Genomic DNA, 26984 nt, shown 5'->3' with positions numbered 1-26984 from the left:
CATGGGCACTCTCTCTCTCTGCCAGCTCCTCCAGTGACTGTGAAGTGCTCTCAGCGCTTGGCCCTGGGATACTAGCCAATGGTCTAACTCCCACCGAGTTGCTGGTATCTGCGCTGGTGCCTGCCTGGCAGTGATGGTGTGACATTGATGAGACTTCAGGGCCCTCAGATGTGAGAGGGGGCCCCTGATGCTCCTCCTCCCAGCCCTGCTCCTCTGATGCTGAAAGGAAGAACAAGGACATTGGATCAGTTAACATGGAGGCAATGTCAATGTGCATCACTGTCCCCCGGATCATTATGCACTCATCCTTCCATAAGCAATGGTCAAGCCATGTTGCAAAATTAAATCACTTAACTTTCAGCAGTGCTATTGCTGTGAGAACAATGCTGACCTCACTGCTGGGCACACATACCTGGCCGTGGCACCACAGCCTCACCGCCACCAGTGGGCCTGGGCACATGGCGCCTCTCCAAATCCAGAGCCTCCTGCTCAAACTGGCTGAGAATGGCTAAATGCCACCGCCAGTCCTCGTGCACTCTGCAGCATTATGAGCATTCTTCTCCTGAAAATGAGAAAAAGGCATTGATTTGTGCAAATTGCACATGGACTCTCTCCACACATAGCCCACACCAACCAGAGTGGAACATTACAGGGCTCCAGTGCCTCCTCAGCCCGCTGCTGCTGAACACTCACACAAAGGTGCTAGGCCTGTTCTCCACCATCTGTCCCCACCCCCCTGCCTTGGCCACATGCTGCCTACATCACATTAGGCACCACATGGTCTATCCTTCCATAGTAAGGAGGCACAAGCACGTGGAGCGCAGGGAGCAGCAGATGGTTCGTTCCCATGTCACCTTGAAGCTCTCCTCCCAGCAGGTCATCACCCTAGCATGGACATGTCTTGCAGTTCAAGCACAGCACTAGATGCAGCTCCTCCAGGTTTCCCTCGAAACAGTCATGTGGGCCTCAGTGTACCACATGCTGCAGGCGCAGAACTCATCTCTTCACTACACTTTCAGGCTGACCTCGGCATGGGCAGTATCTGCTTGCCCACCCAGAAAAGGACACATGCTGGGGTTTGGGGTGGCGGGGCGGGTAGCGGGGGGGAAGCCAACCTGTTGGGTTAAGTGACCAATGCCAACATTGTCCTCACCCTGCCAGAGCACAACAAGCCATTGAAGCACTTGCGACACTGGATCCAGCTGCGCCGCACCACGTCGCAGGAGCTCACCACCTTCGCCACCCCCTCCCAGGCACGTTTCATCATAGAAACATAGAAACTAGGAGCAGAAGTAGGCCATTCGGCCCTTCGAGCCTGCTCCACTATTTATTATGATCATGGCTGATCATCCAACTCAATAGCCTGCTCCTGCTTTCTCCCGTACCCTTTGATCCCTTTCGCCCCTAACTCCTTCTTGAAAACATACAATGTTTTGGCCTCAACTACTTTCTGTGGTAGCCAATTCCACAGGCTCACCACTCTCTGGGTGAAGAAATTTCTCATCTCAGTCCTAAATGGTCTACCCTATATCCTCAGACTGTGACCCCTCGTTCCGGCATCCCCCACCATCGGGAACATCCTTCCTGCATCTACCCTGTTTAGTCCTGTTAAAAATGTATAGGTTTCTATGAGATCCCCCCTCATTCTTCTGAAATCCAGCGAATATGATCCTAACCGACTCAATCTCTCCTCATATTTCAGTCCCGCCATCCCAGGAATCAGTCGGGTAAACCTTTGCTGCACTCCCTCTATGGCAAGTACATCCTTCCTCAGATAAGGAGACCAAAACTGCACACAATATTCCAGATGTGGTCTCACCAAGGCCCTGTACAATTGCAGCAAGACATCCCTGCTCCTGTACTCGAATCCTCTTGCTATGAAGGCCAACATACCATTTGCCTTCTTTACCGCCTGCTGCACCTAGATGCTTACCTTCAGCGACTGGTGTACAATGACACCCAGGTCTCGTTGCACATTCCCCTCCCTTAATTTATAGCCATTCAGATACTAATCTGCCTTCCTGTTTTTGCTACCAAAATGGATAACCTCACATTTATCCACATTACACTGCATCTGCCATGAATTTGCCCACTCACTCAACTTGTCCAAATCACACTGAAGCATCTCTGCATCCTCCTCACAGCTCATCCTCCCACCCAGCTTTGTGTCATCTGCAAATTTGGAGATATTACATTTAATTCCCTCATCTAAATCATTAATATATATTGTGAATAACTGGGGTCCCAGCACCGATCCCTGCCGTACCCCACTAGTCACTGCCTGCCATTCGGAAAAAGACCCGTTTATTCCTAGTCTTTGTTTCCTGTTTGCCAGTTTTCTATCCATCTCAATACACTACCCCCAATCCCATGCGCTTTAATTTTACACGTCAATCTCTTATGTGGGACTTTGTCGAAAGCCTTCTGAAAGTCCATATAAACCACAAATAAACACTCGTCATGTTGGGGGGCCTCTTCCTCCTCCCGTTCTGGGGAACCAGCACCTCCCGCCATGATGCCACCTCCTCGAGGAGGGCACCAAGGCATTCATTGGAAAAACGAGGGGCGCATTGGCCCCCCGTCCTACCCTCCGGCCTGGCCTGCCCCGATGGCCTACCCTCCGGACTTACATAACCTTCATTGCCCCTCTGCAGAGCCCTTCTCCCAGCCATTGCGAGCAGCCTTTCCAAGGCAGCCAGGCCTCCCTTTAGACAGGCCGTCGGGTCGCCACTGGACCCGGCAGGCTGAGCGCGCCAGCTGCCACCCACCCACTCCCGCTGTGCATGGGAGTTGTGAAGTACTCTGGAGGCCCAGGTCCATGCCCGCCCGTGCCCACTCCCGCTCCATCCCCTCCGCCATCCAGAAAATTCTGCCCATAGTGTAATTATTTGCTGACCCATATTTTGGCATATGCACTCAATTTCTTCCAATTTCTGGACAGAAATCCTATAATTGGCAGTCGGCCATGGAACAGCTTCCCATCTGAATTGCTTTATTTACTCTGTTCTGTTGCCTGAAATTAGGCCTTGGAGCATCAGAAAATCTCCTAAGAAATGCACTGGAGGTAATGAACTTGGTCTTGAATCTAAAACTTTGCTCAATGGTAACTGAACCAATCTGACAAAAATTATGATTGGTGCTGTTCTGTCTTGTTTGAAATTAAGGGGCAGTCATACTGGCTTTTTTTTCATGACATGATACTTTAACTCTATTTGTAATTTATCATTGCAAACACATTTTGTATGGGAGCTTGTTGAGCAGAATACAGAAGAATAGTTTTTAACAGAATCACCATGGGCTAGATTTTATTCTTTCTCATCGACAGGGGTTGAAGGCAATGGAGTTTGTAAAATCCAACGCATAGCCTGTCTACCGCCTACCCACTCACCTCCAACCTGTCTCAAGTTTTACGAGGGGCAGTGGAGGCATTGGGTGACGTGCTCAGCCTTGGGCCTACTGAGGCCCTTAAGTGGTCAATGAATGGTCCTCATCCTGCCCCTGCTGCTATAGTATCCATGGGAGAGGGAGGCCCACGCCAGATGGAATTAAGCCCAGCAGCTTTAACTGTGAAGTTGTCGGGTAAGGTGGGGAGGGGGTCGGAAGGGGTTGTGGTGGGGGGATCCTCCTTTGTTATTCCCATGTGCCCATCGGGGGCACCCCCACTAAAGTCATCCTTCCTCCTTTACCCTCCCCTCCAACCTCTTAAACCTGCCCCCCACCCACCTTCCTAGGGCCTGTGTCCCTTGCCCTAGCAATAGCCTAGACTTAACTTGAGTTCCTCTTTGTCACTGCCAGCAGTAGCCACCACCCCTGCCTGGGGCTGCTCAGACTACAGAGCTGTCAGTCATCTGATTGGCCAGCAGCTCTCTCAGGTGAGATAGGAGCAGAAGTCTCACCTTAAAACAATCAACACTGCTCCCAGTGTTAAATTACTGAGCGACAGCTGTCACTATGTTCCACAGGTTCACCAATGACTTAGCTGGGCATCCGTAAAATCCAGCCCAAATCTGAGAAGGAAGGCTACTTTTCCTGCAAATAAAAGTTAAAGGAGAACTCCTTTTGTGAAATATTGTTTGGCATTTTTATCTTTTTGGTTTATAAACTGATGGTGAACTGTCACCTTTGTGGCAAATTCAAATAACATCATTGTGATGAAATGGCGATAGCTCTTTAAGTTATTCTCTCTCCCTACACAAAATATAATTTCCTTAACATTTTTGAATACTGATGGTGGCTTTTCAAAAAAATATATACCACTTACTGGTATAATTCTATTTGTCAGCCTTCAGTTTCCTGTGCAAGAAAGATTTTGTTTGACAACTGTGAAAGTTCAGGCCAAAATATAAAGTCTGATGTCTGATTCTCTGGTGCTACTGCAATTATTTGACAGTGCTTGCTTTGCTTTATGCTTTTTCTCAAAAGTATATTTGAATTTTTAATGTAACAATGTGCTCATTTTAATATACATTTGTAATAATCAAGGTTAACATGAATAGAACTTTTCTTTTTGTTTTAGGAGGCTTTACAGAACAATTTTATACGCAGTTTCATTCAGACTCAACTGGATCTTGACATTGATCTACTTTTGGAAAATTTAAAACAATATGGTACAGTTTGGATTTTGTAGATGTCTCTGTTGTGCTCTTTTATCTTAGCCTAATTGTGATTGCAATAGTGCAGTCAGTTGTCACCTATTTGTATGCACACACATGAAGATTTTCTTCTTTGTGTCATGCACCTGTAAGGAGAGGGGAGCACTCTGCTGGGTATCTTACTGCTAAATCTGTCCTGAGATCCCTGCTGGCCCTCCAATTTCTGAAAGTCCCAAGACAAGCCCCAGTGCCAAGTTTCAAAAGATACCATTTCTGTTGGGCTGCCCAGTGATCTGTATGGAGGGAAATTAGGTGAGAAACTGGGAATGCAGCCTCTTGTCTTATTTGAATGGTTATGCTGGACTCCATGCAGAATCAATATCATACAATATTTTGGGATACCCATAAAATCCATGTTAGGTTGGAGACCTGATGCAATGGGGTAATTTTCACTTTCACCAACTGGGTCGTAATCTGGCAGAGCAGATTGCCTGCCTGTTGTAGATCCTGCTGAATTTTCATCCCAGTGAAATCAATGAGAATCATTAAAAGCTTGAAGGTCATTAGGGGAACTGGGGGAGGTGTGAAATAAATTAGATTAAGAGAAGGGAATTTGACACACAAGAATACTGAGGGATAGAACACACAAGAATACTGAGGGATAGAATTGGGTGTATGCCATGGGCACAAAGAGTCAGCTGTTGTTTCATCTTGGGTTTGGGTCTTGGTTGGGTCCTCTCAAGGTTTGGCTAATTACCCTGAGAATACTATTGTAGGCAGTTTTCATAAAAAACATTCCTATTTATTTACAGATATATATCTACATCTCAGTGCTTTACACAATGTTCTATGTCAGTTTCCCACCAGATCTCAGATACGCAACAATGTGACTTTGCATCAAAGTTACATCAGTAGTTACATCAATATCAGGTGATCCTGACACTAACCCTGTTCTCTACATCTCCCTACAAGTCTTTATCCCAACTGTGTGCATACTCCTACATTTCCCTGCAAAGTCTCAGGCTTCACAGGGATAGTCTTTGAGGTGCCTTGACCAATCTCCTTGATTCAGTCCTGATTTCATTTCAAGGCTGAGGACAAACAAGCAGAGGTGGAGGTACAGTGGTTTACAGTCGGGAGGGAGTTGCCCTGGAAGTCCTCAACATCGACTCCAGGCCCCATGAAGTCTCATGGCATCAGGTCAGACATGGCAAGGAGATCTCCTGCTGATTACCATGTACCGCCCTCCCTCAGCTGATGAATCAGTGTTCCTCCATGTTGAACTCCACTTGGAGGAAGCACTTGGAGGAAGAGGGTGACAACGGTGCAGAATGCACTCTGGGTGCGGGACAGCAATGTTCAAGAGTGGCTCGGTAGCACCACTACTGACCGAGCTGGCCTAGTCCCAAATGACATAGCTGTTAGACTGGGTCCATGGCAGGTGGTGAGGGAACCAACAGGAGGGAAAAACTTACTTGACCTCATCCTCACCAACCTGCCTGCCGCAGATGCATCTGTCCATGACAGTATCGGTAGGAGTGACCGCCGCACAGTCATTGTGGAGACAAAGTCCCACCTTCACAGTGAGGATACCCTCCATCGTGTTGTGTGGCACTACCACCGTGCTAAATGGGATAGATTTCAAACAGGTCTAGCAACTCACGACTGGACTTGCATGAGATGCTGTGGGCCATCAGCAGCAGCAGAATTGTATTCAAAAAAAATCTGTAACCTCATAGCCCGGCATATCCTCCACTCTACCATTACCATCAAGCCAGGGGGTCAACCCTGGTTCAATGAAGAGTGCATGAGGGCATGCCAAGAGCAGCACCAGGCACACCTAAAAATGAGGTGTCGGCCTGGTGAAGCTATAACACGGGACTACTTGTATGCCAAACAGCATAAGCAGCAAGTGATAGACAGGGCTAAGCGATCCCACAACCAACAGATCAGATAAGCTCTGCAGTCCTGCCATATCCAGTTGTGAATAGTGGTGGACAATTAAACAACTCAGTGGAGGAGGAGACTCCACAATGATGGAGGAGCCCAGCGATCAGTGCAAAAGATAAGGCTGAAGCATTCGCTACAATGTTCAGCCAGAAGTGCCGAATGGATGATCCATCTCAGCCTCCTCCAGAGGTCCTCAGCATCCCAGATGCCAGCTTTCAGCCAATTCGATTGACTCCACATGATATCAAGAAATGGCTGAAGGCACTGGATACTGCAAGGGCTATGGGCCCTGACAATATTCCGGCAATGGTACTTGTGCTCCAGAACTTGCCGCACCCCTAGCTAAGCTGTTCCCGGACAGCTGCAACACTGACATCTACCCGGCTATGTGGAAAATTGCCCAGGTATGTTCTGTATACAAAAGCAGGACAAATCCAACCCGGCCAATTACTGCACCATCAGTCTACTCTCCATCATCAGTAAAGTAATGGAAGGGGTCATTAACAGTGCTATCAAGCAGCACTTGCTTAGCAATAACCTGCTCACTGATGCCCAGTTTTGGTTCCGCCAGGGCCACTCAGCTCCTGATCTCTTTACAGCCTTGGTTCAAACATGGACAAAAGAGCTGAATTCCTGAGGTGAGGTGAGGTGAGAGTGACTGCCCTTGACATCAAGGCTGCATTTGACTGAATGTGACATCAAGGAGCCCTAGCAAAACTGGAGTCAATGGGAATCAGGGGGAAAACTCTCCACTGGTTGGAGTCATGCCTAGCACAAAGGAAGATGGTTGTGGCTGTTGGAGGTCAGTCATCTCAGCTCCAGGACATCACTGCAGGTGTTCCTCAGGGTTGTGTCCTAGGCCTAATCATCTTCAGCTGCTTCATCAATAAGATCAGAAGTGGGGATGTTGCTGATGATTGCACAATGTTCAGCACCATTCACGACTCCTCAGATGCTGAAGCAGTCCATGTCCAAATGCAGCAAGACCTGTACAATATTCAGGCTTGGGCTGACAAGTGGAAAATAACATTTGCACCACACAAGATAATGACCATCTCCAACAAGAGAGAATCTAACCATCGCCCCTTGATGTTCAATGGCATTACCATCACTGAATCCCCCTCTATCAACATCCTGGGGGTTACCATTGACCAGAAACTAAACTGGACTAGCCATATAAATACTGTGGCTACAAGAGCAGGTCAGAGACTAGGAGTCGTGAGATGAGTAACTCACCTCCTGACTCCCCAATGCCTGTCCACCATCTACAAGGCACAGGTCAGGAGCGTGATGGAATACTTCCCACTCGCCTGGATGAGTGCAGCTCCAACAGCACTCAAGAATCTGGACACCGTCAAGGACAAAGCAGCCCACTTGATTGGCACCACATCCACTAACATTCACTCCCTCCACCACTGACACACAGTAGCAGCAATGTGTACCATCTACAAGATGTACTACGGGAATTCACCAAGGCTCCTTGTACAGGACCTTCCAAACCCATGACCACTACCACCTAGAAGGACAAGGGCAGCAGATACATGGGAACATCACCACCTGGAAGTTCCCTTCCAAGTCCCTCACCATCCTGACTTGGAAATATATTGCCGTTCCTTCACTGTCGCTGGGTCAAAATCCTGGAACTCCCTCCCTACAGCATCATGGGTGTACCTGCACCACATGAGCTGCAACAGTTCAAGAAGGCAGCTCACCACCACTTTCTCAAGGGCAATTAGGGATGGGCAATAAATGCTGGCCCACATCCCTTGAATGAATAAAATAAAAAGCTGAAGAAAATGGTTGGACATTTGGAAGAAAACTTGGGAAAAGAGTACATTTCCAAAGTTATATATGAAGTAATGTAAATTAAGAAGCTAGAATGGCAAGAGCGAGCAGAACTTCTCTCAAAATAGTGTGAAGAGTTTTAGAAACAATTAGCAGAAGTGCAATTACAGAATGTGAGCTTGAAAGATAGCACAGAGGAATTATGCTCTGCTAAAGAAAAACTGATCAGCATAGAGAACCAGTTTTAATGTTGAAAGATGAGTTTGTAAAGGAAAAACAAGAGCTGAGGAGAGCACTGGAATATCACTCACAAGTAGAACACTTAAAAGAGGATTTGAGACACTTAAAGGACGAACTTGTAGAAACAAATTCAACAAAGATAGATCACTTAACATTTGATGAACTTCAAGCATTAGAAGTCCCTAGTAAACATCATGTAAAATTAAGCTCCTAGTTTATACCCTTTATGGTATATTTGTAAATAAAGACTTACAGTTAACCTATATATGACTACGAAGATTTCTTCAGGCCTACCAAACTGTAGCCAACACTCTACAATAAAGAGCAGTATCATGCCCTCTATAGCTAAATATCTTGCACACACTCATCAGATTCACACATTTAGAATGGGCAGCTGGAGCCTGTTTTGAAGGGCCATCCCATAATAAAGTCAATATTTTCACGTGAGGAAAGAAAGTCAGAAGACAAAAACAAAAGTCACAATAATCTATTTAAACTAAAGGTTGGAAAACCTTGCATTTTTCAGAAACGGCAATCAACGAGACAATGAATGATCCAGTTATACAACAGATCACTGTCCTCTCACAGATGATGGTGAATATCTCATCCTGCATGTTACTAGACCGCTTCAAACATCTGGAATCTAAGGAGGAGCTGGAGCAGAGAGTACAAGAGCTAATGGAGAAAAACACATTTCTAGCGAGTAAGTTCTTGCAAATTATGATACCTTCCATCCAAGAAATGTCTGGGGAACTGTGGCTGAATTTTTTAACATTGTTTCTGATCAATTCATTTATCTTATCAAGGCGATGCTATTAAGAGAGAGATTATTTTCTAATGTATAGCATTGTCCTCTATTACGATTGCCTTTTATAATTTTAATTGAATTTAGTAATAGAGGTAAACACTAAAGGCCTTAAACTTGGAATATAAAACTGTAACATGGGCAAGAATTTAGCCGTCGGCGAGCAGGAGTGGGGCCCGCTCGCCGACGCATAAAATGTCGCGGGATGACATCGGGCAGAACTCCCGACGTCATCCCGTGTCATTTGCATTTTCAGGTTGGCAGGGGTGCAATCGAGTCAGTTGTGCGCCCGCCGACCTGTCAATGGCCTATTGAGGCCATTGAAAAATCAATTAAAGCAATTATTGGACCTGTTGGTCCTACCTTAAGGTTGGCGGGCAGGTCGGGAGCGCTGGCGGCCACCTGAAAAAGCATGAAACCTCATCCACGGGTGGGATGGGGTTTCATGACTGAATTAAAAAATTAAGATTCACTTTTACTTAAAGTTATGTCCATGTCCCAACACATGTGACATTGTCACATGAGGGGACATGGATGGCAAGTGAAATTTTGGACACACAAACTTTTTCCCTTTGGGAACCGATCTCCCTGAGGCAGCACTTAGTCTCAGGGAGATCGGAGCACTCCTTCGTGTGCATGCGCAAAGGAGCGCACTACTGCATTTGCCATTCCCCCCTGCCCGCACAGGGAGCGCACAGCGCTTCTGTGCAGATGTCACGCTGGGCTGGGGGGGTGCCGATCGGAAGGCCACCCGCCCACGCCCGCTCCCGCACTTCCCCCCGACTGGGGGAAAATTTTGCCCATGAGTGCTAAACGCATTCATGTGAAATTCATTTTTGCTATTTTAGCAGAGACATTAAGCAGACCTATTTGTTTCAACAGTGGACTTTTACTTGGCTGTTTAACTTAGCCACAGAATTAACATCCCATTTCTGGGTTTCCAGGCCAATTACAGAGTAAAGACATTAAGATGACCTGCAGGTGGTCAGAATGCCTGCATCCAGGATTATTTCTTACGGGAAGAAGAATGATGGCAGGAACACATGGGAAGGCTGTCATACAACACCACCACTTCCCCCACCAACTCCCCCCTCCCCCCTGTTGCTCTGACTCTTCTCGGGAGTTGATGCTGGAACTGGTAAGGGCCAGAAGGGAGGTCCTGTAGATGGGAGGAAGGGCCAACCATCCAAACCAAACAGGCATGGCTGGAAGTATTAGAAGGGCTGAGCAGCAGAAGCATGATCCCTCATAGCTGGATGCAGTGCTTCAACTTTGCTCCTAGTCCCTCTTTTTGGATACAGAGATTTGTAATTTGTGACCTGTCCACACCAATGCAGACGGAGGTGGGAAACATGTAAATTTGGTAGTCTCACCACAGCTGCATGATTGTAATGTAGGGCCAAGCATGTCCCGTGCTTCTGTCTGTACCTCCAAGCTGCTATAACTTCTGCGATCAGCAGAGGGCACCAGCATCATTGTTTGCACATCACGTGCTCCAGTCATTTTGCTCTTCTTAGAGGCAAGCTGTACCTTAACGGAAAGCTGTACAAATGTAAATTATTTCAAAGCGAACACCAGGGCAGGAAGAGAGTTCTATAGTGATAGATGAGGTGTTGGAAGCATTAGTATTGCACATAAATATGAGAAGTGGTGAGTTTATTCTGCAGGGGCCAAGAGACCCTCAAGGACCTTCCTGAGTGGGGAGTCAGGTCAAATAGCCAGGAAGGTCAAATCCCAGAGTGTGGACCCATGAACCTTGCAGTGGTGCCACAAGAAGTCTAATTACCTCATGCAGGTGGTCAGTGTAGTGAATGCATCTTCACATCACATTTCTTACCCAACACAATACCAGATCCTCAAGCTGTTCAATCACTTGCACAGCGCCAGTCCCTGACCCTGAGGAGTCGCGGATGAATTCTGCTACAGAGGACTCACATGAGGATCTCAATGCAGTGGCATATTGATGAGTGCTGATGAGCATCCACACCCAGATGCTGGGTGAATTGACGGCCCTCTAGACAGCCTCCTGTCACTGCCAAGGAACATGGAGCAGCCCAGTTCTAGCTTGACAGAGGGGTTGGCATAGAACTTGCCCTCTGCACAGCCTGTGCTCTATCTCCCTGTGATGCTGCAGACCTAGAGGCACTGCAAATGCAGCTCCCAGATCTGTTGCAACCATAGATGAGGAATAAAAGAAAGACTTGATTTTGTGTAGACAGATTACACAAACGGCATTATGTGAGGCAGTTTCCTGACCTCTAACTGATGTAAAATCAGCGCAATGTAAAGCCAGCCAGATTAGTGAATTGATGAGTTATTCCAACCTTCATTCTGTACAACAGTGGAGAGATACAGTTAGCCTATAAAACATCCATAAGTTCAAGACCCACTTACAGAATGACACAGCAAGCATTTAAACCAATCCTACATTTTTGTATCGGGAGTACGAAAGTTGTTACAGCTTTATGTGCATATTCCATATCAGTTCAAAAGTCTGCTTTTAATACATTTAGCACATTAGGTGGTTGGAAAATCATAAGCTGTTCAGTGTAGTTTTTTCCACTGTTCAGAAGGTAGATATCTATTGCATACCTGGTAAGAAAATCTGAAGCTTGGGGGTGACAGGTGCTGAAGCAGTAATATGGAGGCCAAGTATGTAAATATGCTCTTGTATATCTGGGGCTATTGGAGAAGGTAAACAGTTGTAGCTGAAGTTTCCTCATTGAATTGATGAAATTGCTGTTCACTAGGTTATGGTGTACATCCACAGTGATCAGCAAGATGGTAACAGTGCACTCAGACACTTGGGCTGAATTTTTGTGGTCCTGCACAGGTAGGTTAGGAGGCAGCACTGGAAGTAAAGTTACAAAAAAGCGCAACAGGTCAGCCTGCCTCAGCGATCTTGCAGGAGGCGGGGTCAATATAGCAGAGGCTTCCCATCCATCAGTGGGAGGCAAACAATTAGCTCTAGAAGAACATTGACGGTACCATTGGGATCTTCCCAATGATAGATGGTCTGAGCATATTAAAGTATCATTTGTATGCTGGGTTTTATGGTTTGTACTTCATTGGGTAGGTAAGATATATTTTTCTTTGAGAGAAAGATTTAATAATTAAAATTAAATCCTAGCTGTATTTGTATACTTATTTTTTTAATCAGAGCGTGGAGCTGACCTAGTTGTAAAAACAGCATTATGTAAACTTCTTTCAGTACCTGTTGAAGAATGGAGTGGTTTCACTGCAGGTATGGAGAAAAAAATCATATCGGTGCAGCTTTCTTACTGCTCTTCCTCACAGCAGGGTAGTCACACATCATGATTAAAAAAATAAAGCTTCACTCTGATGTAACGACCCCTGTGGGGTGAGGGGTTAGGTCATTGGGTGGCAGCAGGTGCTGTACAGCTAATGACTGCGTTGCTCCGCACTCCGATTGAAAGCTGGGATGGGAGCTCTGGAACAAGATCCAGGCTCTGTTTACGTTATTTCACCTTTGGTGTAAAACTGGCATAAAACCCACCTCCAGAGCAGTGCAGTTTAATGGTGACGTGCTTCAGACTGAACGGCTTCTTGGCTTGTACACTGTTAGCCATTCTTCCTGCAGTTCATGCAGAATTCAGTCTGGCAAAATCTTGATAGTTCAAACATAGCTGTTGACTTTGGTTAATTTTTAACGACATAATTATGTCTAGCTGTACAGTGCTGCTGATGCTATATCTGGAAGGGTCTTCATGAAACAATTTTTTTTGAAGATTACAATCTGTGCCCATAGATAGCATTTTTACTTGAGTCATAAAATTATAGGTTTAAACCCTATTCCAGGCAAAGAGTTACATTGAGCTAAAAATTTGGTCACACATAGCACCACCTTGAGTAGCACAATAGGAAATGGAAACAGCGGCCACCAGATTCTACATCACACTGGGTCCACCAGTGCTGTCATGGGCTTGGTTACCACTTGCATGCAGGTAAGGATCGGCTCCAAGCTCTGTATGATGCCTTCTGCCTTTGGAGCCAGACTCCTCCATGCTTTTAGATAGTGGTAGGAGGCTGACTGGCATGCCTGCCAATTCCTCAAAAATCTCAGTATACACCACCATCAATGTTCTCCTGTGTGCCACTCTTGAGTTCCATGCAGCGGAATTCACCTGTAACTTGCCCTCCGGGCAGCTGGTACACCATCTACACTTTCCACTGGCCTGGCTGCAGCCCACTCATGCCTGACTCATCAACACTGTACTAGCCTCTAATGTTTGTGGAGTGTCAGTTGGTGGCTGGGTTTGTAAGTGACAAAGCCTCCTCACCACTGTTGTGGGGTTCCTGCTGCTCTTCCTCCAAGCTCTGCTGAGGTTGGCCAGGCAGCAGATTTTTGGGAACTGAAAGCATGCAAGGTGAGGGATGGGGTGGTGAGAAGGAAAGCAGGAGTTCCATGGACACACTATCTGCAGCGTCTAATTGATGCTACATATCAGGATGAAGGTGGGGAGGGAATTACGGAGGGGCATAAAGCAGTCACTTATCGTCGTCCTGGACAGCCTCTGTTATGCCAGATGCCAATGGCTGGACCCATGACCTGGAGCACCATCTCCATGAGGGGCCTCAGAAGATGGAGTCATACACACACCCCCCACCCAACTCACACCCTCCATCTGGTTTTATGGATTGCCCTCATATTGTGCGCAACCTTCTCCTCCAAGAGAGAGGGTAAAATGTCAGTGGTTGTGTGGCAATGTGCTTGGATGATATGCCTGTCATAGCTGAATAGTTGGAGGTCTGGGAAAATAGTGAGTGGTGGATATGATGCTGGCAGCCTGGGGAGGTGTGTGAGGGTGAAATGCAGTATGTGAATGCCAGGTGTGTATCCTTAATGCCAGGGAGTGCTGCTGGGTGAAGTGTTTAGGAACAGCTTGAATTATGTGTCAAATGGTTGCAAGTCTTTGATTCATCCCTTTTTTAAATCAAGGGTGCTCATATAATTAGATCACCTTATTTTGTATAAGGACTTCCTCATTATAGACCACTCCATTTAGTTGATTAGCCCAAGTCTATGAAGTACTAGGAACAGTTTCCCACAAACACAGTGGACACAAATACACTGGAAACTAGATTAAGCCTTTTCAAATTAACATAATGTAGGTTTTATAATTGCCTCATTAAGGATTGAACCTGGTTAATGTAAAATCAACCATTCGCGCCCCACTAGTGCAAGGCAATGGCCATCTCCAACAGGAGAGACTCTAATCATTTCCGCTTGATGTTCAATGGCATTACCATCACTGAACCCCCACTATTAACATCCTGGGAGTTACCTTTGACCAGAAACTGAACTAGACTAGCCATATAAATACTGTGGCTACAAGAGCAGGGCAGAGGCTAGGAATCCTGCAATGGGTAACTCACCTCCTGACTCCCCAAAGCTTGTCCACTATCTACAAGGCACAAGTCAGGAGTGTGATGGAATAATCCCCATTTGCCTGGATGAGTGCAACTCCCACAACGCTCAAGAAGCTGGACACCGTCCAGGACAAAACAGCCCACTTGATTGGAACTCCGTCCACTAACATTCACTCCCTCCATCACTGACACACAGCAGCAGCAGTGTGTACCATGTACAAAATATACTGCAGGAATTCACCAAGGCTCCTTAGACAGCACCTTCCAAACCTACGACCATTACCATTTGGAAGGACAAGGGCAACAGATGGATGTGAACACCACCACCTGGAAGTCCCCCTCCAAGTCACTCACCGTCCTGACTTGGAAATATATCGCCATTCCTTCACTGTCACTGGGTCAAAATCCTGGGACTCTCTTCCTAACAGCACTGTGGGTGTATCTACACCACATGGACTGCAGCGGTTCAAGAAGGCAGCTCACCACCGCCTTCTCAAGGGCAACTAGGGATGGACAATAAATGCTGGCCCAGCCATTGAAGCCCACATCCCATGAATGAATAAAAAAAACACTACTGCCTTTTTATTATGTATAGTTAAACACAGGGATTATAATTTGTGAAATCTTAATGTGAGTTGTATATCAATTGTGTTTAATTATATGCAGATAGAAGGCATTAATTGGGGTGTCATTTGAGCAGGTATAAAGAGATACTGAAAGTGAGGGCAGATGAGTTAGGTATATGGCTGTAATGTTTCACTCTGAATGTTGGACTGAGTAAAGCTTGGCTGTAGTTCTATCCTTCACCAACTGGTTTTCTTGAATATAACACTTATGAGCTAGTCTGTGCAAAAAATATGTATTGTTGTGGAATTTAAAACAAAATCCATCTCCAGTGCTCTCCCCTCCATAGCAGTTCATGTTATTATTTTGTTAAAGTGACCAATATCGGTGAATCTAGGCAGAGACTATCCTTGCACTAATCAACTGTTTCAACGTCTTTGCCCAGCCAGAAGAAAATGCCCTTAGGCAGCTCACTGATTAGGAGGTGGGAAATTGGGTGCTGCTGCAAGTTCTTAAGAAACTACAGCAGCTAAAAGGGAGGGGGTTTTTGTAGGCAAAACAGGAAAGCCACATTTTGAAGCTGCAGGAAGAAGTCTTGGGTGAAAAGGGTTCAGGCAAGGACCCAAAGGTTGACAGAAGAGGTCCCACCACATTGCACACACTCAGACTTTAGAAGAGGATATCATTTAGCAATTAGTAACAATAATGGCATGAAAGACCTGGCACAGCAAGTTTTTTTGGCATCTTCCTTCCTTTTGCTTGTTCCACTTAACTCTTGCATTCATGCATTCACTGGAGGGCCAGCTCCCATCTTAACTGTTGACGAGGACACAATTGCAGGCTTTAATACACAGGTAATTTCTGTTGTTGAATATATTGAGCATCTTGCCAGGGAACTTCACAAAACATGTTAGATAGTATTGTGGAATCCATTGCCAACTTGTGCCTAGTTCTGACACATGACATTGGCACTCCCCAATTAACCATGGAGTAAGTAAACATCTCAATGGCTTTTGCAGCTGAAAGGCCCACACAAGAGTTTCCAACACCAGTATTAGCTTCTATTAGAGATGCTCATTCTTAGTCTTCTCTCAGATCATGAATATTTTATAGGGCAGGATTTTCCAGTTGGCAAACGGGGGGGCAGGGCTCGCTTGCCAAGGCATAAAATGATGTGCGGTGACATCGGGCCCCATTTAAATTTTCAGGTAGATGGGGGCTCAGCAAAATCAGCCTTGCGCCCGCTGACCTGTCAATGGCCAATTGAGGCCATTGACAGAGTAATTAAACTAATTAGTGGACCTGCCCGTCCAACCTTAAGGTTGATGGGCAGGCCAGGAGCCCTGGCGGGCTTCAGAAAAAGCATGAAACGTCATCCACGGGCAAGATGGGGTTTCATGTAGGACTTTAAAAATTTAATTAAAGTTTTTAAAAAAGTTATGGACATGTCCCAACTCATGTGTCACATGAGGGGACATGTCAGGGAATGCTTTTTTTTCTATTTTTAATATTTTTGACAGTAGAGCCGATCTCCCTGAGGCAGCACTTAGCCTCAGGGAGATGAATGCGCATGAAAGTGCGCACTCTCGGGTTTAGGGATTCCCCCCCCTGCCGTCTGCACAGGGAGCGTATAGCACTTCTGTGCGGACATCACACTGGGAGGGCCTTAATTGGCCCGCCCACGTAAAATGGCAGTAGCGCCTTCGCACACCCACACTTCAACTTCCCTCCCCCGACGGGGGGAAAATCCTGCCCATAGTCTTCTGTCCCACAGTTCAATAGGAGTGCTTTCCTGCAGTCTGATAGTGGGGGGATGTTGTGCAATAGGAATGGCCCATGAGGCCATCTCTCATGATGACAACACTTAAGTACCCTCATGACCCACTGAACCAGTATAAATCACAGTACCAGAGAGCAAGCCATGTCTGAATGTCCAACTTCTAGAAGCCACAGATCTTGAAATCAAAAGAGCCCTTGAACGAATAATAGCAGCCTCTCTGTGCCCATGGTCAAGCCAGCTTGAAACATGTTGTAGAAGTGCCAAAGTAAATATAGTGCAGTATGAGAGCACTTTAGTTCGGCACTAGGGGCAAACTACCAAAAATAATTTAAGGGCTTTTCTTTAAGAGCACTAAATTACAGTGCTGAAATCTTAGGATGCTGTGCATGCTTCTATAGGGGATGAAAATTACCTTCATTGTAAAGATCAGAGATGCAGCTAAAGGATGGGCTTCATTGTACAATGATGAGGGAGACGTATGTTATTGTAAAGCTCTCCTTTGCCTGCAAAACAGCCACTACATTCAAACAGTTTCAACAATATACTAAATTTAAGGGTTTAGCAATTATCTTCTTATACATATTTTATATTTGTTTATCTTGAGAAAATTAGGCAACAAGTCATGAGGATGAAATAAATTTATAATATAGTCAGCGTTTTGACAGGAATGAATTACAGTACAGCTGTGATAACTGGATTCACGAGTATTTATGACAACGGTACAATGAATGTTTAGAAGCTCATTCTTTGATTACCATATCTTAGTAGAGAATCTAAATTCACAAGGCCAAAATTGTTGGACAACATCTGAATTAACTAAAACCCAGTTACCTTGATGAGCTACACTAATGATCTCACTTTCTAAGCAACACCCTGGGCTGAATTTTACATTGTGGAAGTGGGAGTGCTATGGCCCCGCACAAGCACTGTAATGATACAGTAGACAGGCAGGCTCTGAAATCAGCAGCCTGGTTGCCATTTTGAAATTATTAATTAAAGGCTGTTTGATCTAGCTAACTGTCAATTGACTGCAATAATACGTTCCTGACACAATAATAAGATGCATGCACATGAAACATGCATGGTGGGAAGCACGATTTTTTTTTCTTGTTCTCAAGATGAGGCAGATAAAAAGGACTCGAGGTGGGTCCATGTCTGACTTTAGCAGGGGAGGCTGTTGACAGGTATTTCTTCCGGAGATTGTTGCTGTTTATAAACCTGTGATCATAATCAGGGCTATAACCCTCAGGGGAGGGTCCAAAAAATTGGTGCTCTGGTCATCTTTGAACACTGCACTATTTGTGGTAAGAAACGGTGCCCCTATGGCCATTGCATATCCTGTGGGAGGTACCTTGTCCAGTGAGGAGGAGAGGAGGGGGGGACAAAGGAGAAGGAGGAGGCCAGCTATCTAGGGACAGGAGTGACATGAGGTGCAGGAGCTAGGATGGGCAAGCTGCTGCGGAATGAGGGGCTGTGGAGGGGAGACAGCAGCAGGCACTCAGATATATGTGGAGGCCACACCCTGCCAACCATGTTTACAGGGTGTGAATATCATATCTTCAGATGTCAGAGCGACAGTGTCTTCACAGACTTCACATTCCATGAGAGACTGTCACATTACTATGTGACATGCTTGGGCCTGAGATAGTCTCCAATTATGTTTGTGGCCACCTGATGCCTGTGGTAATAAAAGAAACAGTCATCCTGAACTTCTTTGCCTCCGGGTCATTTTAGGCCGCCTCTGGAGACTTGTATGGGTCCACTCAGCCTGCAGCACGTCACTGCTTAAAGTTATTCATTGATGCCATGATTAGGCATAAAATCAAAATATTTCTTTCACTGCAGACAATAGCAGTCAATTGGAAGGAGCCAGAGACTCTGCAGCCATGGCTGGCTTCCCACGGGTATAAGGGATCATTCATTGTACCCTGTAGCCATCAAAGCACCAGCAGGGCAGCCAGGGGCTTTCATCTACCTCGAGGGATACCACTCCATAAATGTGCAGATTGTGTGTGACCACAATCAAAGAATCATGTTCGTGTGTAGCAAGGTACCCGAGAAACAGTCATGATTCATATATCCTCAGATACCCCCAGGTGCCGGGAATGTTTTGGGCCTGGACGTTTTGCATGGATGGCTGCTTGGAGACAAAGGATACACCCTGAAGAAATGGCTGATGACTCCAGTTCAAAGCGCTAGGGTAGAAGCTGAGTGCTGTTACAATGAAAGCCACACAATGACACCGTCCATCATTGAGCAGATTGCTCATGGTGAGATTCTGATGCCTGGGTAGATCAGCTGGATCACTCCAATACACAGCAACCAGAATCTCCCTCATGGTGGTTGACTGCTGTGTGCTGCAGAACCTGGCCCTCCAGAGAGGGGAAACCCTGTTGGAAGAGGAAATGAGGGAGACAGGCTGGTTCTCTGATGAGGAGTCAGAGGAGTAGGAGGGTGATCACAGCAAGCAACTGGCCAAGCCGGTCCCAGGGAAGGTCTTGATGGCTGTGAGACACAGGAAGCTCTGATCATCAGAAGATTCCATTAGCTGACTCTCTCAAACTCCATCCGCTTCATGGCCAGTGACACCTTCTCTACGCGGCTCCATGACATAAACCCCAGTGCCGCGTATCAGCAATGTTACTGAGCCAATTAATGTCAATTGGAAGGACACACACAATCACAGTTTCAAATTAGAGCATACTGTGAATCCTTATCCATACATTCGCACACAGTTAATGAACAAATGCAGCTGAATAATATTTGGAAAACAACAATCATTTATGTACACAATAACTCATAAAAATGTGCAAATCTCAAAAATAAGAAAGGCACCCATGTCCACTCAAGTGTAATGGTAATGTATGGTTTTCTTACTTTCAGAAAGATTTTGATGAAGTCTCACATAAGGGGTTAGTGTGCAAAACTAAAGCACATGGGATTGGGGGTATATATTGGCATGAATTGAAAATTGGTTAACAGACAGAAAACAGAGAGGAGGAATAAATGGGTATTTTACGGAATGGCAAGCAGTGACCAGTGGGGTACCACAGGAATCCAGCTATTCACTATATATATATATATATGTATATATATATATCAATAATTTGGATGAGGGAAACAAAAGTAATATTTCCAAATTTGCTGACAGCACAAAACTAGATGGGAATGTGACTGGTGAGGAGGATGTTAAGAGACTTAAGGAAGATTAGACAAGTTGAGTGAGTGGGCAAATACATGGCAGATGCAGTATAACATGGGTACGTGTGAAGTTATCCACTTTGGTAGGAAAATCAGAAAGGCAGAGTGTTATTTAAATGGTGATAGATTGGGAAATGTTGGTGTACAAAGGGACCTGGTTGTCACTGAAAGAAAGCATGCAGGTATCTGAGGGCCAGGGGTCCGAGAGTGAGATTGAGCTGCCCCGCGGCCCTATCATGTACACACTGTTGGAGGCCAACTATCGCGTCAGTGATGGAGTTCAACCCGCACAGCAGTGCAGGAGTGATGTCCTGGGCCAAGGTCTCCATGGTGGCCGCCAGCCTACCAGTGTGACATCAGTGCATTGACATGCCAGCGTTGTCACCTTAGCCAGAAGGTGGTTGGACTCCTCCATCGTGCCTTGCAATCTGAGGAGTGCAGCGGACATCCCTTCCTGTTGTCCCTAGCTTCCCTTTGCAGCTCCAGCAACTATGACATGACTGAGTCCAGAGGCTCGTCATCTGACTCGGGCTGAGTAGATTTCTGGCCTCCAGCAGTCCTCTGAGTGTCGGAGACCGAGGAAGTCCCTGCTGCCAACTGCTGTGGATCAGACAATGTGATGTGCTCACCAGATTGTAATCCCGAGGCTACTCTAAAGCTAAGTCCCATCAAGGTGTGTCTCTCTGTACTGGTGGAGGGTGTGGGTGAGCGCTGTGACAGGACTTCAATGAAGTTGCCTTCAGATTCCACTTCAGAGGTTTCTTCAGGGCTTGACTGAGGCTCTGGGTCATGGAATCTGTTGGCTGTTGCCCAGATGTGCCTGAGAAAACAAGGAGAGATAATTGGTGCATGGCAGTGGCCTGTGAAACAGGACACATTACTCACAGCATTGTTGCCTGATTGATGTTGCACTACTGGTTCCTCACTTGGTATAGCACTGCCGACCTCACTGTCTGCACAGAACCAGTCCAGATCCTCGACGGCCAGTTGAATGGCTCTATTTTCAAAGTATGTGAGGACCTTGATTTCAGGCATTCCTCCACCAGTCTGTGACATTTCCCTCTTGTTGTGTGCAAACTTGTCCTGCATGAATAGAAATGGAGACAGTATAAGCAAGATGCCTGCCAGGCCAAATGATAAGTATACTGGCCTGTTTGAATGGTGAGTGGTCCCACAGATGGGATGAGGACAATGAAGGTGTGGATGAGAGAGTGAATGGTGATGTCCCTTGAAGTAGCAGTCAGTGACAGCCCTGTGGATGTGTGATGGGTTTGTGAGTGTGCGAGTTGAGAGTGATGAGAAGAGTGACTTACCCTGGCGGAATGGAGGAGACCATTCAACCTTTTTTAAGCTGCTGTCCCCTTTTTTGTAGGGCGTTGGCTCTGACCACCACTGCCACTGCCTCGCATGCTGGATTGGTCATCTTACTGTCCCTCCTGCAGTCAGAGCGGGGGTAGAGGACATCACGGCAGGCCTGCACGTCGTCCAAAAGGTGCATGAGGGATGCGTCACTAAACTGTGGGGCTGTAGTCTTCTTACCTTTTAGGCCATGCCTTCCATGCAGCTGTCCTTGTCTGGAATCACTAAGAGGTGTGCGCATGGCTGCACTTTACGTATGGCGCCTGGCGTGATGAAGCGCCGAGGCATGACAAGTGAATGAGGGCCTGCCTGCCATGGAAATGGCGTGTTTCTCAGGAGTGCATAATTAATGAGGCGGGATTAGGATGACATGGCATGAAAAGCCGCCATTGCGGCCAGCGGATAAAACTCCCTTTCTCCTTCCCGCTACTGCACTTAGTGCAAATCTGGGATGATTCTGCCCTTGCTGTGAAATTTTCTATGAAGTGTCTTGAGATAGTACTTTCTACGATAAAGGTGCTATATCATTCTATATCAGTGCATATTGCTGTTGTTGAATACATTAAGATCAGCCTTTGAAATCTAGCTTGTTATAGTCAGCTACCATTGTTCATATCCTCCAATACCACACAATTGAAAGCCTTATAGATTTGATATACTATCATATGAAAAGTATTTTTCATAGATTACTATTATATTGTAATTATGTGCCTTTTAATTGTGAACAAGAAATTAAAGGCCTCATTATTTTTAAGTTTTTATCCTTATATATCAGTGAACTGAAAATAATTTACTAATTATTGCCATATGCATGTGAATGTAGGAAAATTGGAAGAATCACTGGTACAATGTCTGTATCCCAGTGGCCTTCAAGTTACACTTGTGCGAATATTGGTGTGCAAAGGCTCCCACACTGAGTCAGACAGCAGGATAAGCCTGGAAGGGTGGGAGGTGACAGGGATTGGTGATCCTGATTGAAATTCAAACAGTTACGCCTCTGGCCAGAGGAAGTCCAGAAAGAGCAACCCTGTTCCTCCTAGCCCCACAAAGAATTTTTAAAAAAATCCTGGACCACGCTCTAAGTGGCCTCCAACTGTTGCTCTCTATCTGCTACAATAAGCTCTTTCTGTTTGTACATGAAAATTGCACTCTGGGTCCAATAACTGATGTGCATATTTGAGCAAGAGTTTACCTATTTCACATTTTTACTGGGTGGGCTGCTTGCTCATTTACAGGCTAGCCTTAAAGTTGTATCAGGAAAATCATCGGCATCAAAGGGATGGCTGAGGTCCTGCTTCGTTTTCAACTGCTGGCTGCCCATTCTTCAAGTGAGAACCAGATAGGCAGGAGTTGAAAATCATCCTGAAGGCTTTTACTGTGTACCTGAGCACTGAAAGGATTTATTATTCTGATATCCCAAATCTGCGAGTACATGTAACTATGACTGATGATTATCAACATAAATTTTCTAACTAGATTAAAAAAAACGTATAAAGTGTAGCCATAGCTGATATGAGAAAAAAAACTTTGGATCACATTAATAAAGATGAGTTGCTTTACTATCTTTCTAGGTGTATTGTTTGACGTTGATACTAACAACACCTCGAAAAAGACACGGTCATTGTCTTCGCCACTTCTATCTAAAGTGAGCTACACTATCAGAACAAACATTCTCCACAGTATGCCAACAGATCGACTGGAAAATCCCAAGTGGGAATCTCAGCCCCAAAAATTGCCAACAGGCAGTTTCCATTACAATCGTATCTTTGTTCCATTGCAAGATATGATTGAGCGAGCATTCATTGAACTACAAGTTGGTCAAGATGTCCCGAACCCTGCAGTACAGGTGCAAGCAATGCCATTTCCCTGCCACATCAATGATCAGTAAGTAAGCTGCACAGAGCCTTAACACCTAGGTTTCATTACTGCATGACATACAATAAATCAATGCCATAAACAAAGGTGCTGCCTGAAATAAAAACAGAAAATGCTGGACAGACTCATCAGGTCTTGAATGTCTGTAAGGAGAGCAATAGAGGGTTGGATTTTACAAGGTGCCATGTTCTCTGCCAATGTCCCCCAGTTAAAATATCAATGGAGAGCCAACCATGATAAAGCCGGCTGCCCTGAAGCCATTTAATGCTTGGAGCAGTGCTAATTGACTTAAGGCAAGACTTTTGTCCCTATCGCAGGAGGAAGTCCTGCCTTAGAGAGGTTCTGGCCAATCGGATTGGCCAGCTGCTTCATAGTCCTACCAGGTTCGAGCAGTGGCTACTGCTGGGACTACAGGCTGTCCCCGAACAAGACGAGCTTACGGAGGCCGGTCTTCACATAAGCCCAGGGTATTACCAGGGCCACGCTAACAGGCCCCAGCAATGGGAATGAGGTATGTGGGCACCAGGGTTGAGACATGAGGGGTGAAGGGTTAAACCTTGGTAAGACCTTGGTGACAGGGTTCCCTGCTGGGCACAGGGGACCCCCAAAGGAGATTACCCCCTTGCCAGACACCACCCTGTAAAGCTGCCAGGCTACCCACCTGATGTGGGCCTCTCCTGTCGTGGGTAAAATAGCAGTGGGGGCAGGCCGAGGCAGTTGGCCATTTGAGGGCCTCAACAGACCCAAGGGTACCTCCACTGCCCCCATAAAACTGGAGACAGGTCAGGGCAGCTGAGTAGGCGGCAGGTAGGCCATGCTTTTTACAAGCCACCTATTCTCCAATCCTGCCAGCGGGGGGCAGCATAAAACTCAGCGCAGAGTTAATGTTTCAGTCTGTGACTTTTTATCGGAAATGTTTCTGTTCAGTTCTGATGAAACGTCACAGACCTGAAACATTAACTCTATTTCTCTTTCCACAGAGGCTGCCAGACCTGCTCAATATTTCCACTGTTTTTTGTTTTTGTTTGAGATTTACAGCGTTAGTATTTTACTTTTGTAAGGGCGTTGCCTGACTGATTAAGTAGTTCAAAAATTACCTGTGGTAAAAGCATTTTGTGCTCTGTCCATTAATGTGAGGACTTGTACTGTATATTTAGAGAGTTTCCTTCTGGCACAATGAAAATGTTGTGATATGTTTTTTAACATATGAAAAGAGATTTAAAATACAATGAAGAAAGATTAAGAGAAACAAGAAGGGAAAGGAATATTTGGATTTGATGCTCAGGAGCATGCAAACAGTTATTTAAATTATTAATAACGGTACTTTTTAAATGTGTAAACAAGAAAATACACCGAGGAAAGATTACAAAAAACACACAAGAGAAAAATAAAGCAAGTGCACAAGAGCCTATGAATGATGAACCAATCTGAGATGAATTGTGTCTCCAGCTGCTTTTAGCAACATCTGCTTTGTGGGCTGATATTATGAATGAGGACTGCTAGTGAGGAACCTCAATCCTAAGGTGCTCTCGTGAGGAACCATAGGCATATTCTCTAAAATTGAAAATCATGGGAAGTATGTCTGAGTTTTTCATTCTTGTGCTTTGGTGGGTGTGGATTGCCACTGAGAATGCAATTTCATAAAACTAATCTTTGTGTATTCTTGCAAAAATGTGGTGCCTAGAACCTGGTCTGATCTGTGTCTGTATAACACATTAGGCTAGTCACTGAGCTTTCAAATCCAATCCAAAATTTTGTAATGAAAGTCTTCCCTGTCTGCTGGATGTAACAATTCAGTATAAAATGAATTGGGACACTTCAAGCCAGTCCCTAATGGGCATAGACTTGGTGACTGCATTGAAATTATCCAAAAAACTGGTAGAGAGACCACAGGATAAACAGTTTCAAAATGAAAAACAGTACATTGCTGCTGCAGGGACTGTTCTTCTGAGATTAATGTTGGGGCAGAGTAGAGAAAGCTTCACTTTGCATCTAAATGAATTGTAACTCACTTGGGAGTGTTTCATACTCACACTGACTACCTGAAAGGGGAAGGTCTGTTTCCATAGCTAACATGTATTACAAAAAATGAATTGTTCCATCATTTAAGCAAGCAGACCGTGCTAATTTATTTGGCTGGAATAGAGGAAGCTTTACTCTAAAATTAACTGTGATAGACTTGACCTGGAGTGTTTGATTTTTCTACCATATGCATGAAGAGGAAAGTGTTGTCTTTACATTACCTTTTAATTCACAGAAATGAAAAGTAACCACAATTTACCACATGGTTCAAATTTGTAAGATATCCTTGCTGGTTGCCATTGGTTGCACCTGATTATTATTAGAAGCAAAAGTACTCTTTGATTCTTCTTTCATTCATGCAATGAAATTTAAATTCTGAAATTCTTCCACCGCATTGGTTTTGGGACTAATTATGACATTCTGTATAACTCGTTGGATAAGTCAATTCTGCTAACACAACCCTTCTTGACAGGTTTCTCAACAACATTGGCTTCTTTTTTCCATTATTAATGATGCTGGCATGGCTGATTTCTGTGGCTTCCATGGTGCGCAAACTTGTATTTGAGAAACAACTTCGACTGGAAGAGGTAAGACACGAGGAGCTCTGATTCTAGATGTTGTCTAAAATGCAATGAACTCACCTGTGGTTTCATTGCAACATGCTGCTGATAGAATTAAAAGAAATCTAAAACATGAATGGAGACAGGTGGAAATTGGTTACTTTTGTACCTGTTATTGGCACAAAATGCACATTGGGGGGAACAATCACTGGGCACAATTTTGACTGCCTGATTCCAACCCCGCCCACTCCCACCAAACTGTAAGTATGCCTAGGGTGCCCTCCTTAAAAGAAGCATTAGGCCCATCATATATGCTAATTAGGGAGTCATATGTCTGTTTCAGGATGCCAAATTGGGCAAAGACTGGGCAGAGCATGTTTCATGATTTTGGAAAGTCCTGAACCAGCAAACCGCATCACAGCATCCAACTGTTGGTGGCTTGCTGGTTTTTACAGATGATACCAATCTCAAAATTGGAATGAACCTTGGGTCCCCATCTTTGAACATGTTGCAGATTTCACAGAAGTTCTTGGAGATATTTCAATTTCTCCCCTTTCACAATATATTATCATATTGCAATATATTTCAGATATTTAATGCAGTTTAAGGAGTACATGAAGTGGCCAGAATTACTAAACAATTTATTAGAAAATGTAAGGGCTGCAAGTCCATGGTATTTAATAATCATTTGTATCTTTCTTAAATTAGTACTGCCAGAAACTGGGGAAGCAGTGGCGTAGTGGTATTTTCACTGGACTAATATTCCAGAGACCCAGGTTAATGCCCTGGGGACCCGGGTTTGAATTTCACCATGGTGGCTGGTGAAATTTGAATTCAATAAAAATATGGATTTTTGCATG

General features: G+C 45.2%; 1 protein-coding gene across 1 annotated transcript in view; it reads left to right on the top strand.

Moving 5' to 3' along the window:
* LOC144678766 (ATP-binding cassette sub-family A member 13-like) overlaps positions 1 to 26984 on the top strand; it is a 222462-nt gene that overhangs the window by 46908 nt on the left and 148570 nt on the right. The window contains exons 12-15 of the mRNA XM_078538645.1: positions 4517 to 4607; positions 9094 to 9270; positions 23239 to 23551; positions 26037 to 26151. Coding sequence (XP_078394771.1) covers positions 4517 to 4607; positions 9094 to 9270; positions 23239 to 23551; positions 26037 to 26151 — 696 coding nt within the window. The remainder of the gene's footprint in view (positions 1 to 4516; positions 4608 to 9093; positions 9271 to 23238; positions 23552 to 26036; positions 26152 to 26984) is intronic.

The sequence above is a fragment of the Cetorhinus maximus genome, chromosome 3 (assembly GCF_964194155.1).
Source record: "Cetorhinus maximus chromosome 3, sCetMax3.hap1.1, whole genome shotgun sequence".
In the NCBI taxonomy this organism is placed as follows: Eukaryota; Metazoa; Chordata; class Chondrichthyes; order Lamniformes; family Cetorhinidae; genus Cetorhinus; species Cetorhinus maximus.
The sequence above is the reverse complement of the archived record's forward strand: the minus strand, read 5'-3'. Positions and strand labels throughout refer to the sequence as shown.